We start from the raw sequence: 13,029 nt of genomic DNA, 5'->3' as shown, positions 1-13,029 counted from the left end.
ACTGGAACACTCTGGCTGGCCCGTAAGGTTATCGAAGATATAAAGTTTCTATCATTTCTCGTCCTTTGCATGAGAGTCACTCAGGTAAGTACTCCAACAATAGTTGATCGTGCTGATGAGAATCTGTGCACAGCAAAACAGAAAATCAAGAAAACAGGCAGGTCTGATAGGGACTGGTTAGTTCTGTTACCTTCCTCCCTGGTGATGTATTTATATATTCACAATGACAGGATAACTAAAAGAAAACACGATAACAAAAACATGGTAACCGTCAGGGATGAATGGATGGATGGATGGATGGATGGATGGATGGATGGAAGGAAGGAAGGAAGGAAGGAAGGAGGGAGGGAGGGGAGGGAGAGGAGGAGAAAGGGAGGGAAGACAAGAAAAGAAACCAAAACAAGTCAAACAAGAGTTTTTAATAATTACAGATGTTTCGATAACCGGTTTTCCTCCCTGGCTATTTACATGGTAAAATTTCTTTCGATTTTCATTAAAATTATCTGGCATATTTAAAAAAAAAAAAAAAAAGGTCCAAAAACCAAATAAGAGAAAGAGAAAGGTGCCAATGACATATATCTGTGGATAAAGACGTTTATCACCATAACTCTCCCCCCAGGGGGGCCATGCCACGTCATTACGGATATTATAGGGCTTTCAGACATGACCCAAGTATACTTTCCTCCCCCACCTTCTTGCCAAACGCACACAATAAACAAAGACAGCAACAACACTTGACACAAGGCAAAGAGAAATGAGGGAGTTCAAAACTAAAAAAAAAAAGAAAGAAAGAAAGAAAAATTCCAGTATCCTCCCCTCCCTCAGGAATTCCTCCGCCGACACTCTGGCCCAAAGAGGAGCAGAAAGAGTGTCCTCTGAAGTCCCATCGATGAAGAGAAAAGGGAAAAAGGGAGTTTTAAGAGAGGCGCCACCCCTGCGCCAACATGTCTCCACGAGTCCCCTCGGGTTCGCTCATTCTCTCTCTCCGGACGTATTTAGGGAGCACTTGCTCCGAGTCAGGTGTCACCTTCCTCCCTGAGTAATCTTCCAGGGGGTGCCACTGTGTCGAGCAGCAGAACCCCATCGCCCAGGCTAAGAACAGGGGCGCGTTCAGACTCGGGTGTCCACCCCACGCTGGCCCAGCCGGGGGCCACCCACACCTCCTCTGCCAGCACCTGGGACGGCGCCGGGTCACTGTGCAGGACCCGGAGTCCGAACAGACCTTTCCCTGGGCAGAAAGGTCTCCCTGGGGTCAGAGGGTCGCTGACCTTGTTCACAGCCAGCCAGCCGATCGCCCACCCCCCGGGAAAAGTTACGTGGGCGGCGAGTGGGAAGAGGGGACACGGGGGCCCCCGGCAGGCTCAGCACCCCGCCCCGGTTCTCAGCCCTAACTCCCATGGCTACCGAGAAATATTTATTTCGAGCATTTGGGCTCCAGCGGCTACTGAAGCCGACCACGCGGCCACCATGGGAAAGCCAGGTCTGGGAGAGATAAAGATAGAGCCATCGCATACCTTAGACCTGGCCTTCCGGCGCCCGCCGCGGAGGTGCGGGTGCCGGCGGAGAGCGCCCCGAAATCCTGCTCCCTCCAGGGATGCTGGCCAAGGAGAAAGACAATTGAACCGGCGAACGGGGAAATCCATGAAGCCATAAAGGATCGATACTTACCCCTAGGCGCCTGCTCCGGATCCTCACGTACCCTTGCTTCACGATGTCATTAAAATTGGAAGCCATCCCGGCCAGCCGGTGACCCCCCTTCACCCAGGCGCGCGCACCCCCGGCGGCTTTGGGGAGGCTGGGGCGCGGGGTCCGGGAAGGCGTGGGGGCGGGGGCAAAGTTGAGGGGCGAGGCGGCGGCGGCGGCGGCGGCGGCGGCCGGGCGGCTTCAGAAGGCGCACATCACTTTCTCGGCGCCCCCCGACCCGGAAAGTGGGCGGCCGGCTCGCAGCCACTTCGAGGGAGCGCGGCGAGCGCGGCGCGGCGAGGCTGGGGCGCCGGCGTCAGCTGACTCGTCAGCCAGCCCGCCAGGGGGAGGAGCGGCGGCTGCTCAGGGACCCGGCCCTGCCTCCTCCCCGGGCCGGGAGCGGGAGGAGGAGGCTGGGGGGGCGGCGGACGGACGGGGGGAGCTGCGCGCGTCCGGCGGTCCCGGGCCCCCCGCCCACTCCCCACCTCTGCGGGCAGACGCCCCGGAGCGCGCCCGCACCCTCCCCCGGTCCCCCGCCCACCCGCTCCCCCATCCGACCCCTCCCCTGCTCCCGGACCCCGAGCGCACCCCGCCCGGCCCCCGCACCTCGCAGACAGCTCGCCCAGATCGCGCTCCTTCTCTTCCCGCTCTGTTGGCTTATTTTAGGAAAAGAGGAAATTTCACTTTTTTTTTCCCCCAGCCGCCGCCTACCCCGCGTCTCTCTCCAGCCCCATCTCTTCCCTGCGATGGGTTGATTTTTACCTCTGTGGTGCGCGTGACTGGGGAAGTGGTGTTGCCATGGTTTGCCTTGACCTTGGCATTGGAGGGACTGGATACAGCCATGGTTTAAGCTACTGGCTCCCTCGGGTTCCCTTGGCATCCTGGACCCAGCCCCTCTACCCCCCACCCCCCGCCTCCCTATCATTTGCCACATTTTTCTTGTTTGAACCTATCTCCGTTCCCCCAACGAATATGTTTCCCAGGGACTAAGACTGGGTTTCATTAATGCGTGTACCCCCAAAGGCCCAGTACAGGTGTTCAATAAATCCTGAGTACCGGGCACCTTTCTAAGCCCTTTAAAATTCCCCTGTTCCTTAAGAGTTAGATTCCCCACTTCTGTAAATGCCAGGTCCATATTTATGGCTCCAGAGCCTGGCAATAGAGCTCACTCTCATAATAACCATTACGGCATATTGCCTGTAGAATAAACTCACAGGAGTACCAGACTTCACATTCGCCTGCCCCCGACGGTACTGCCTTCCCGAGGCATGCTTGAGTAGATAACCGCTAACATTTATTGGGCACCAGGCAGCTAGACACTGCGCTAATCCTCTTAAACGAATAACGAGATAGATGCTATCAACCACACTTTACAGAAACTGAAGCTCAGGAGAATTAAGAGACTTTTCCCAGGTCCTACAGGGCGAGGATTCAAAGGAGGTGTGACACCAGCTGTGCCAGTAAACACTGTCCCATACCCACTTCTGAAGAGCAGAATGTCATGAGGGATGGAGGTGTCTAATGGGTTTCCAATGAAGATATTTCAAATTATGTGCACTATCCACGAAGGCAAATATGGCATCAGAAATATGACAATTCTTATTCATTGGAGGTGACCGAACCAAGGCTGGGTGGCCTTTGGTCAGCACTATTGAGAAGATTCATTTACGTAGTTGACCGTGGGAACTGATGACAGTTGAAGGCCTTTCAACTCAAAGATTATATGAATCTTTCCTTTCTCACTGGGAACTCTAGCTTTTAGTCACCTTGTGTTGATGCGTGTCAGTTAAAGAAGAGAAAAGCCCAAGAATGTGTCATAGGAGAACTGAGACTAAATCAAGACAATCGAAAAGCAAATATTCTGGCATGAAGAAGTCTTTTTACTATATAGTAAACCATTAGCTCTGTCATCATGTCACTTGATGTAAATGATATTTTAAGTTTAAATCTCATCAAAAGAGGATCAAATGATAAAAATCATTTAGAGAGTTCTTTCTGAAGGCTTAGAATACTTTAAAAAGAATACTGTCCACAGTCGCTATGAAATAAGCATGCTCGTGGAGGGCATTTGTCCAACACATCATTTGTAGACCAAATCCACAGTATCAGAGAAACAAAGAGTGAGAGAATTTAGGCATGAAGAGCTTGAAGTGAATGGCTCAAGATAACAGAAATAATTACGGGAAAAAAACTGAGACCGAGAAATCTTTCCCTTGATAGCTAATGTTGAGTATAATCAACATCCATAAATAATTAAGCTAGAAGTAAGGAAATTAAAATCAAACTAGAAAATAGCTAACTAGATGTGAAGAGACAAGAGGTTATTTTAAATTGCTAGGTTGGATCCAGTATATGGTTTTATCTGTTTTTGGTGAAGTCAAATCGATATGCATTCAAAATACACAGATGGCGCTATACTATTCACAGGAAGGACAGCCCCTTACACTTCTCTGAAATGTACTGTGCACACTGTGATAGAAAGAGACAAAAATAATGCAGAGATATACAATGTAAGCAGTGCTCATGGAGTTGCCCAGGGCACAATTTGCCCAACTGTACACCACCAGCCAGACATATGGTTTCATTGGAGATAAGCGTGACACATTAAAAAAAAAAAATGATTATTTCAATCTCTGTTTTCAATTCAATTTTCAACACTTAGAACTTAACTTGCAGTATCCGTTTCCATTTGCTTCCTCAACATCCAGACTCCCTTCTTTCAACAGCGGTCGCCATTTTTCTCACCTCCCAATACAGGTGTGCAGCCTTGTACACTGCCCTCCTTCATACGTACTGACTGGCTCAGACATGGGCACGTGACCAAAGCCGTCAGGGTGAGAGTTAATTGCATTACTTAGGCTGAAAATGAGAGCGAGAATTCACATTGTAAAAGGCTGATATGGCGTCTATGGATGGAGCCCAGAAGCTACAAGGGCAGAGGCCACAGAGAAACAGCAGGAACGAGAGATGAAAGGGGCAAACCAAATCCTGATGACGCTGTTGGAACACCCTGGTCCTGCACCCCAGGAACGTATAATGATATTTAAGCACACGTGAAGCTGGAATGACAATCAGACCCCAAAATGCAATGACTTAAGTTGGGTAAGAGTTTATTTATGTCTCGTGAAACAACCCAGGTGGGCAGATCGTCCCGGGAAGATAGGAAGCTTAGTCTCTAGCTGGTGGGTCTACTCACTGCCACGTCTCAGGAAGGGAGAAGAGACGTGGGGGTTAGGGACTTCAACATATAAATTTTGGAGTGACATAGATGTTTAACCTATAATGCTACCCTTATTAAAATCATAGTAATTAAAGCGAAACCAGTGTGAGTTCAAAATAGAAAGCCTAGTACCCTTCTCCTATTTGGACATCTTGCTGATATGAAACAAAACCTCTTGTTGATATGATACAAAACTACGTCATGAATTGAAATAGAACTTTGTAACCACAGCATCCCAGTGCCAGAAATTAACCCAGAGGTTCCTTGTCTAATGTATTCACAGCAGAAATCCACTCTAGCTTGAAATATAAAAGATTTGTGGCTTTCTTTCTGCATTTCGGTCAACCAATTGTTGTTGTTTGTTGTTTTTATTATTATTATTATTATTCAGCTCTTTAGGACAGAAAATTAAGTACAGAAATCCAGAGGCTTCTGCTGTTTTCCAGAGCAGATAATGGGCTCCCAAGCTTCACCAAAGGAGGCTGTGTTTTCATCAAGCACCACACCGTTCCAAGGCAGAGGCTGAAATGGCACTTGTCCAATAACTTTACCAAAAATAACTTGAGCTTTGGCCCCGCTGCCTGCCGCTCTCAGTGGGAGAGTCACAGAAACATATGCAGCCTTTCCTCTAACAAGGTGAGACAGCGCCATTGAAAATGATTGGGCTATCACTGACGAGAGAGGTTCTTTGCTTTGCGGCCAAGTCGCCCTCCACCAGTCCTTACCCTGCTAGAGAAGGATGGATGACTTGGGAGATGGCACCAAAGTCAGGTGGGACAAGCCCTAGGAATAGGTCTGCTTTGGTTACTCATGGCTCCTTTGCTCCCTTCCTGCATTCAACAAATATTGACCGAGCATCTGCTAGAGGCTGAGATTGTCCACGATAAGCTGTCCCCATGGAGCCCATATCCCAGTAGGAGACGGAAAAAGTAAACAAGTAAATAAACAGTTTAGATAGCTACAGATGGTGGTGGAAAGGAAATGAGCGATGTGCTAGGTAGGGAGCAACAAGCAGTCCTACTGCAGATGAGAGAGAGAGTCAGGGAAGACTTCTCTGAGGAGGTGACGTCTCCGAGGAAAGAGGAGAAGCTATGCAGAACCTCAGAAGCAGTGCACTCCAGCTGGAGGGAAGAGCACTTGAAAAAGCCAGGATGCAGGAAAGAGCCTGGCAAGTTCAAGGGGTTGAGGGAAGGGCAGCATGTCTTAAGCCCAGAGGAGGGCGTGGTGTGAAGTGTATTTCTAGAGACACGTTGGCGACACTGCAATCTGCATCCTCAAAGGCCACAGCAAGGGGACTGCATTCTGTTCAAAGAGAGGAAATCATGCAGGGATGTCTGATTTATATTTTCAAAATAGTATTCTGTCTGATGAATAAAAAATAGAAGGAACTGGACTGGAAACGGTGAGACCATATAAAAATCTACTTCTAAAGACTTTTACTCAAATATTTTTAAGAAAAGAGAAATGAACCTTCTGATGGGAATATACATTTATATCTATCGCTGCAACCATTTGGGGGCATAAGTGATGAATGATAGCTATTAAAAAATTTAAAACTTTGATAACGGCTTATCCTTGGTCCTCAACAATTCCCATTCAGCAAATGTCTCCAAAGGCACAAATATTTAGTTACAAAAATATTCACTGTAGTGTTGCTTATGATAATATGGATATTTATCTTAATATGATACATATATCCTAATATAATATATACATCTAAACATATTATTTCACATGGAATTGTTTACATCCACGTAAACAAATTTCTAAAAGAGCTGGGATCATTTGGGGGCAATCATTCCTCGTTAAGCTTTGCTTACTAAAAAGTTCTTTCTGTAAACCTGGATGAAATTTCCATAAGGTCCCTCGCCTTTTTGGCTACTACTATGCAAGACAGAGTCCATTTCAGCTTAATAGCCACATAACACTGAATATCATTCCATTTGCGGTTTGTCCCCCACCCCAGTGCAGGCGTGGCAGTATGGTGGGGCTTACCGATGGCTTCTTTACCAATTTTCTGTTCTGCCTCCTCTTCTGTGTAATAATTACAGGCTCGGAGCTCTCCAGGGCTGGAGGTCAGAGAGAAAGGCGAGGCTAGAACCCAGGAAAGTTTTGCTTGCTCCAAGCTTTGTCCTGAAGTGGATGCTCTCCGGGCGGCAGGTGTATAAATGTCCACTCTTACTTTCAAGGAGATTTTGTGAGTTCATGAGAGAGATGCACCCGCTGAGCGCTCACTTCAACCCCTCCCTCTCAGTCTGGCTACTCTTCACCTCGCTGAGGTCCCCAGGACCCCAGCGCTCCAAGGCCACGTTGGGTCTCCTCTGCCTTCTCCACGTGGTCCTCCTGGTGGATCTCTTCTAAGACATCCCCACCTGTTTGTTGCTTCTGTGTTTTGAACTGACCGGAGGGAAAACTCACTCAGTGTTGCCCATTCCAGGGCCCCCACTGCTCTGGGCTGTGCCACGGGCCAAGGCCCCTAGTCGACCCGAGGCCTCCACCTTTAGATCATTAAGGAATCAGTCAGGCACCAGTCACTGTGTCCTCCGTACTTGTGGGGACTCACATCTAGCCTTCTGACTGAGTCTCTGGAATGAATACTGCTTCCTGCTGCAGCGTAAGGGGGAGCATCCCTGTTTCTGCTTTATGGGGAGCCGAAGACCAACTCTCTGCCAAAGAACCTTCCTTCTTAAATCTCTTGAACCACAATACTTATTTAGGCTGGAGGTGCATGACCAACTGATGCAGACAAATGGTTTTGAACTACTCTTTTTTCTAGTCTCTGAGCAGATGGTCCAGAGCCTTGCTTTAGAATGTTTTCTAAATATTTTTCCACCCTGGGCTTTTGAGGCTTCTGCTAAAGTTGAGTCAATAGAAAGAGTCACAAGTGCCATTCTGTTGCAATTCATATCAAAACCATGAACACGGAAGTAAAAGTTGTCACTTCTTATTTGTTCATTCAACAAATAATATTTGAACCACGTTCGCAAGGCGGTGAGGTGCACGGGGCAGATAGAAAGAGACCAGACTCTGCTCTCAGGCCGTCTCTCGTGGAGCTGACCGCCCACTGGGAGTGCAAGACTTTCATAAAATGCTCAAAGCCGTGTAAACTTATGCACAAAAGCAAGTTGTGTGGTGTTAGGACGAGGAGAGAGAGCTTCCCCTTTCGAAGGGCAGAGCAGAGTAGAAAGTCAGGGTGCTGAGTTAGGAAGAGGAAGGCACTGCTACCTAGGTGAAGATAGAGAGAGTGGGGTGTGGGCAGAGGGGTGACATGTGTAGATGTCTCGGACAGGATGGCATATGCTACATAGAACAGAAAAAACAAACAAACAAGGCCGTGTGACTAGAATTTAGAGAATGAGGCAGAGCAGCGAGTGATGAGGCCAGAGAGAATGAAAGGGTTTCTCCTACCTGGATCAGTATGTTATAATGATCCATGCAGTATGGCCCAGTTTTTTAAAAAATGCGTTTTCTATCTATATTTTGAAAAACCCAGGTTGAACATATCTAAGCTAAAATATTAGCGGTGGTTATTTCTTGTTGGCAGGAGTATTGGAAATATTAATTTTGTCCTGTATGCTTTTTTAAAACAATAATAAATTTCCAATGCAATTAAAAAAAATAGGATGACTTTCTGCACAGGTAGACGTCATATCTTAAGTTTTAGAACCAAAGACACAAAAGCAAACATAAACCTCTAGTGAATTTGGTTAGAATACAAATTTTTTAGAGTCTTGTGCTCATTAGGCTCTCCCGGAAATTTGAGGGTTTTGATGAGATGAGCTCTCCTCTCCAAAGGCCACTGTGACCCAACCCAGGAAAATCTAGGCCAACACACAAAAGAAGACCAAACAGAAGCAACTAGATGACAAAGGCATTTGGCATGTACAGATCCTTTTTCAAAATGAAGAATCCAGTGGTTGTTGCAAGATTAGAAGTCAACATTCCAGAGGTCTCCCCAGAGCTGTCCCCCTGGTTTGCTGAGTGACTTTGGGCAAGCTGTTAATTTCTTCTGCCTCATAACCTGATCTGGAAAACAGAGATAAATGGGACCAGCCTTACTGGTGCAGACTGTTGAAGTCTCTGGATAAAAAGTGTGAAGTCTTACATTCGAAGAGCTCTGCCAATGTTAATTAATCCTCACGGCACCCCCAAGCCCTGTAATACTGTCCACACTTCACAGCTGAGGGACCCGAAGCAGAACGACTAAATGACCTTTCCAAAGACACAGAAGGAGGCTGCCTCGGAGTGGGGATTAGCAACCGACGGCACTGCCATCCAAAGAAAAAGCATTTTAACTTCACTCAAAATACAACTAAATCATGTCTGGAGTGTTTTCATTTTGAAAACATAGTTCCTCTGTCAATGAATTATAAGGCAGGGAAAAAACAGACACATTTCCAATAAAATATGACAGGCAGGCAGATCGGTTTGCAATTTTAGGGACATCTTTCTTAGACAGATGACTAATTAGCTGCACATATCACCTTCACTTTAATCTCATTGGCCAGAGCTTAATCACATGACCTTGGCTTCACAGAGAGATAGGGAAGTAAGGCAGCCATGAGCTAGGGTAAGTGTGCAAGTCTAGGGCAAAGGCAGAAGGGCTGCTACGAGGGGACCGAGTCAGAGAGAACCCGAGAGGACTCAGTGACCAGTCAGAAAGCTCCTGGGGGACAACTAGCAGCCTCTAAGGAAACATCCTGATCTTAACGAGGCTAAAAACGAATTCACAGTCTTCCCCACACTATCTTCCTCTAGCATTTCTTATGATACAGGAAGTTGCACAAAGCTCAGCTACGAGAATCTGAGATCAAAGGCATTTACTGCTGTAGTTTATGAAATCTAAGATGCCATTAATTTTAAGCTGCACTACCAGTTTACGCACTAGTAAGGAAGAAAAATTACTACCTACTTTTCCCATCAATGACCAACCACAATAATCTTAGTAGCTTTATGGAGGTATAGCTGACATCCAACAAACTGCACATATACAAAGAGTAAAATTTCATAAGTTCTGACATATGTATACACCTGTGAAATCATCACCATATCGTGATAATGAACATATCTGTCACCCCCCAAAGTTTTCTCATGTTCCTATACTCTCGTGCCACCATGCTTAGGGGGTAATCATTTTGCAATACATAAATGTGTCAAATCAACACTGGTATCCCTTAAACTTATGCAGTGTTATGTGTCGAATATATCTCAAGAAATATCAGGGGAAAAAGTCACGTTTTTCTATATCTCTTTTAGTACCACTTACTTTTCGCCCATACTATTTTGTGGAGACCTGCATAAGCTGATCCACATAGATCTAGCCCATTAAACTGCTGAATCATGTTCTATCACATGACAACAACGCATTTTATTTCTCCTTTTTCCACCGATGGAAATTGAAATTATTTCCATTTTATTCTATTACAAGCAATAAACATTAAATTATTATGCCTAAAATATGAAATAAGATCATCGCTGTAATAATATCTTTCTAAATACCTAAAACACTGTCAGTCATCGACAATATCAGAATTCTTGAAGAAGAGAGGTTCTTGTGGGCTTTTAAAAATGAAATCGAAATAACTCAAGGGAACTTCTAAGGTACAAGTGCAATAAAAAAGTCTGTTTTGTTAAAACTCTGCGGGGAGAATAAAAACTAAACGAATATATTTTAAATATTTCTTTGATTTCTCTTGTAAGCTTCCAAATTTAGCTCTCACATCCGTCATTTAAATAATTGCAAACAAATAGCTAGGAATGATGGAAGCAAGAACACGGAGGACATCGCACTAACGTTTTCAGCTCAAGAAAGATAACATTTGGTCTCCCTTTTGAAGTTTTGAACAAGAGCAGGTTTCGTTGGCGTGAAGAACAAAAGCCACGCCCCTTCGTCAGCCTTCAGGTCAGAGGGGACCAGGGTCCTCATTTACCTCCCTGTTGTCACCCGCCTCTTGCCCCTGCACGTCCCTCACCATCCATGAAAGCCTTCCTTCTGTTCCTGAAATACACCAAACTCACTTCTACTCTTCATCTTCACATTTGCTCATTCCTCTCCCTCACACGCCCTTCCTTCGGATTTTCACACGACTCACTCCTTCCTGACACTTATCTCGTCTGAAAACCTCCCTGGACCTCTGAATCCAAAGGGTAGCTTCCGACCAAGTCACTTCGAATTCTACTTTCTCACATTAATATAACACTCCCTCTTGACGTTTCTGTGACGGTCTGAGACATCCCTGCCCATCCTTTATTTCTAATCTACAGGTATGATTGCGAAGTATGTTAATCTTCGATTAGTATATAATCGAATGTATGTTTTCTCTGGATAGTTTAATTCATTTTTCATTTGTAACATTTATTGGTGTGTTTGGTCTTCTTCCTGCCTTCTTAGTTTTTGCTTCCTGATTTTATGCTCATTTTATGATTCATCTTCCCCCTTCTTTTTCTATACAAGCGATGTTTTCTTTTTAACTTTTAATAGTTCTGATGTTTAAAAAATATTGACAACTGATACCATCTAATTAACACAACTTACCATCTACATTAACATGACTCTGTTATGCCGGGAAATTCTTGCCCAGAAAAATAAAGTTGCCAGTAACTTCATTGTTTGTTTCAGGAACTTGCCGAAAATCCATTTATCTGAACAATAGACTATTTGCCTTGTTCTTTCTCTTCCGTACAGAGAACAATAGTCCCTTCTTCCTATTAAACGAGAGACTGCTCAAGTGGATGCATTAAAGTATTGTTATTCTTTAAAGACTCACTTCAAAATCTTCACCTCTCCACATCCTTCAGACCTCGACTATTATATCACAAACTTGGCCCAGTTCCAATCAGGTCCCTGCATCGAAACATCTACCTCAGGTCTGGACCCTAAAAACTCATAGATATTCCAGCCAACAACACCATCCTATTTCTATTCCCCCGGCAGTTAATTTCATAATTTTATGACTATATTTAAGTCTATTTTCATGTTTATGCCGAAAAATTTTTAAGTCTAATTTTGAAATATTTATCCCTTTTTTCTATTTTATATTCATTTCGGGTATACGGTACATTGGTTAGACATTTATATAGTGTATATAAATGATCCCCCGATTACTCTGTCACCCATCAGGCTCTGCACACAGCCATTACAACACTCTTGACTATATTCCCTACGCTGTACTCTATGTCCCCGTGACTATTTTGTAACTACTCATTTGTATTTCTTCAACCCTTCACCTTCTTCTCCCAGGCCCCCAACTCTCCTCCCCTCTGGCAGCCACCGGATTGTCCTCTGTATCTGTGAGTCCCTTTCCATTTAGTTTGTGCCTTTTGTTCCTTAGACTCTGCATATAAATGGACTCACATGGTATTTACCTTTCTCTGTCTGACTTATTTCACTCAGCATAATAACCTCTAGGTCCATTCATGTCAATGCGAAGAGGAGGATTTCATTTTTTTACGGCTGAGTAATATGTCATTGTATGTATGAACCATAACTTCTCTACCCAATCATCTGCTGAGGGGCATTTAACTTTCCGTAGATGATAAAAAAAACTAAGCCATTTTTACTTCCCCTAGACCCTCCCCGCTTTCCTAGCCTTTGCTGATATGATGATAAGGGATTATAATGATAAATAAAGACGATGATTCTGCATCATCTTTGCTCTTCTCGTAATTATTTTTGACATCTGTATTAGGTTTTACAAGTATATAAACATCTATAATAAAAAATTTACCGCACTTTGCTTGACCTAAGCTCCATTCTACCGTTTCTAGCATCTATTATACAGTACCTATCTATATAATCTAAGATTTTTAATCCACAAATCTAGTATTTACTTTTTCCTGCACTATCTGGAATTTTTTTTGAAATTTTTATTTACCGTTACCATCACATTTAACAAAACCCTGCCATTAAATTGCATCTCTCTTGACCACTGCCAGCATTTTATAGTCACTTTCTTCCTCTGAAATGCTTCAATACATTTTTATGAATAGTAGGAAGGAGTCTTTGATTTTATTTTTAGAAAAGTAGTTACACTTTCCTGCCAGTAAAACAACCACATGAGTTTAAATGCAAATCAGACGAAGTATACAAAATTCAACTGGATATTACTATAAACGTCTCCATCAAT

General features: G+C 44.6%; 1 protein-coding gene across 2 annotated transcripts in view; it reads right to left on the bottom strand.

Moving 5' to 3' along the window:
- DOK5 (docking protein 5) overlaps positions 1 to 2,090 on the bottom strand; it is a 127,023-nt gene extending 124,933 nt beyond the window's left edge. Inside the window, exon 1 of one of the 2 annotated variants that reach the window (XM_039864661.1) lies at positions 1,669 to 2,090. In XM_039864661.1, coding sequence (XP_039720595.1) covers positions 1,669 to 1,734 — 66 coding nt within the window. In that variant the 5' untranslated portion in view covers positions 1,735 to 2,090. The remainder of the gene's footprint in view (positions 1 to 1,668) is intronic. The other variant, XM_039864662.1, reaches the window with a different exon arrangement.
- Positions 2,091 to 13,029: the final 10,939 nt, after the last annotated feature.

This window comes from Pteropus medius, unplaced genomic scaffold, assembly GCF_902729225.1.
Source record: "Pteropus medius unplaced genomic scaffold, Ma_sr-lr_union100, whole genome shotgun sequence".
NCBI lineage: Eukaryota > Metazoa > Chordata > Mammalia > Chiroptera > Pteropodidae > Pteropus > Pteropus medius.
The sequence above is the reverse complement of the archived record's forward strand: the minus strand, read 5'-3'. Positions and strand labels throughout refer to the sequence as shown.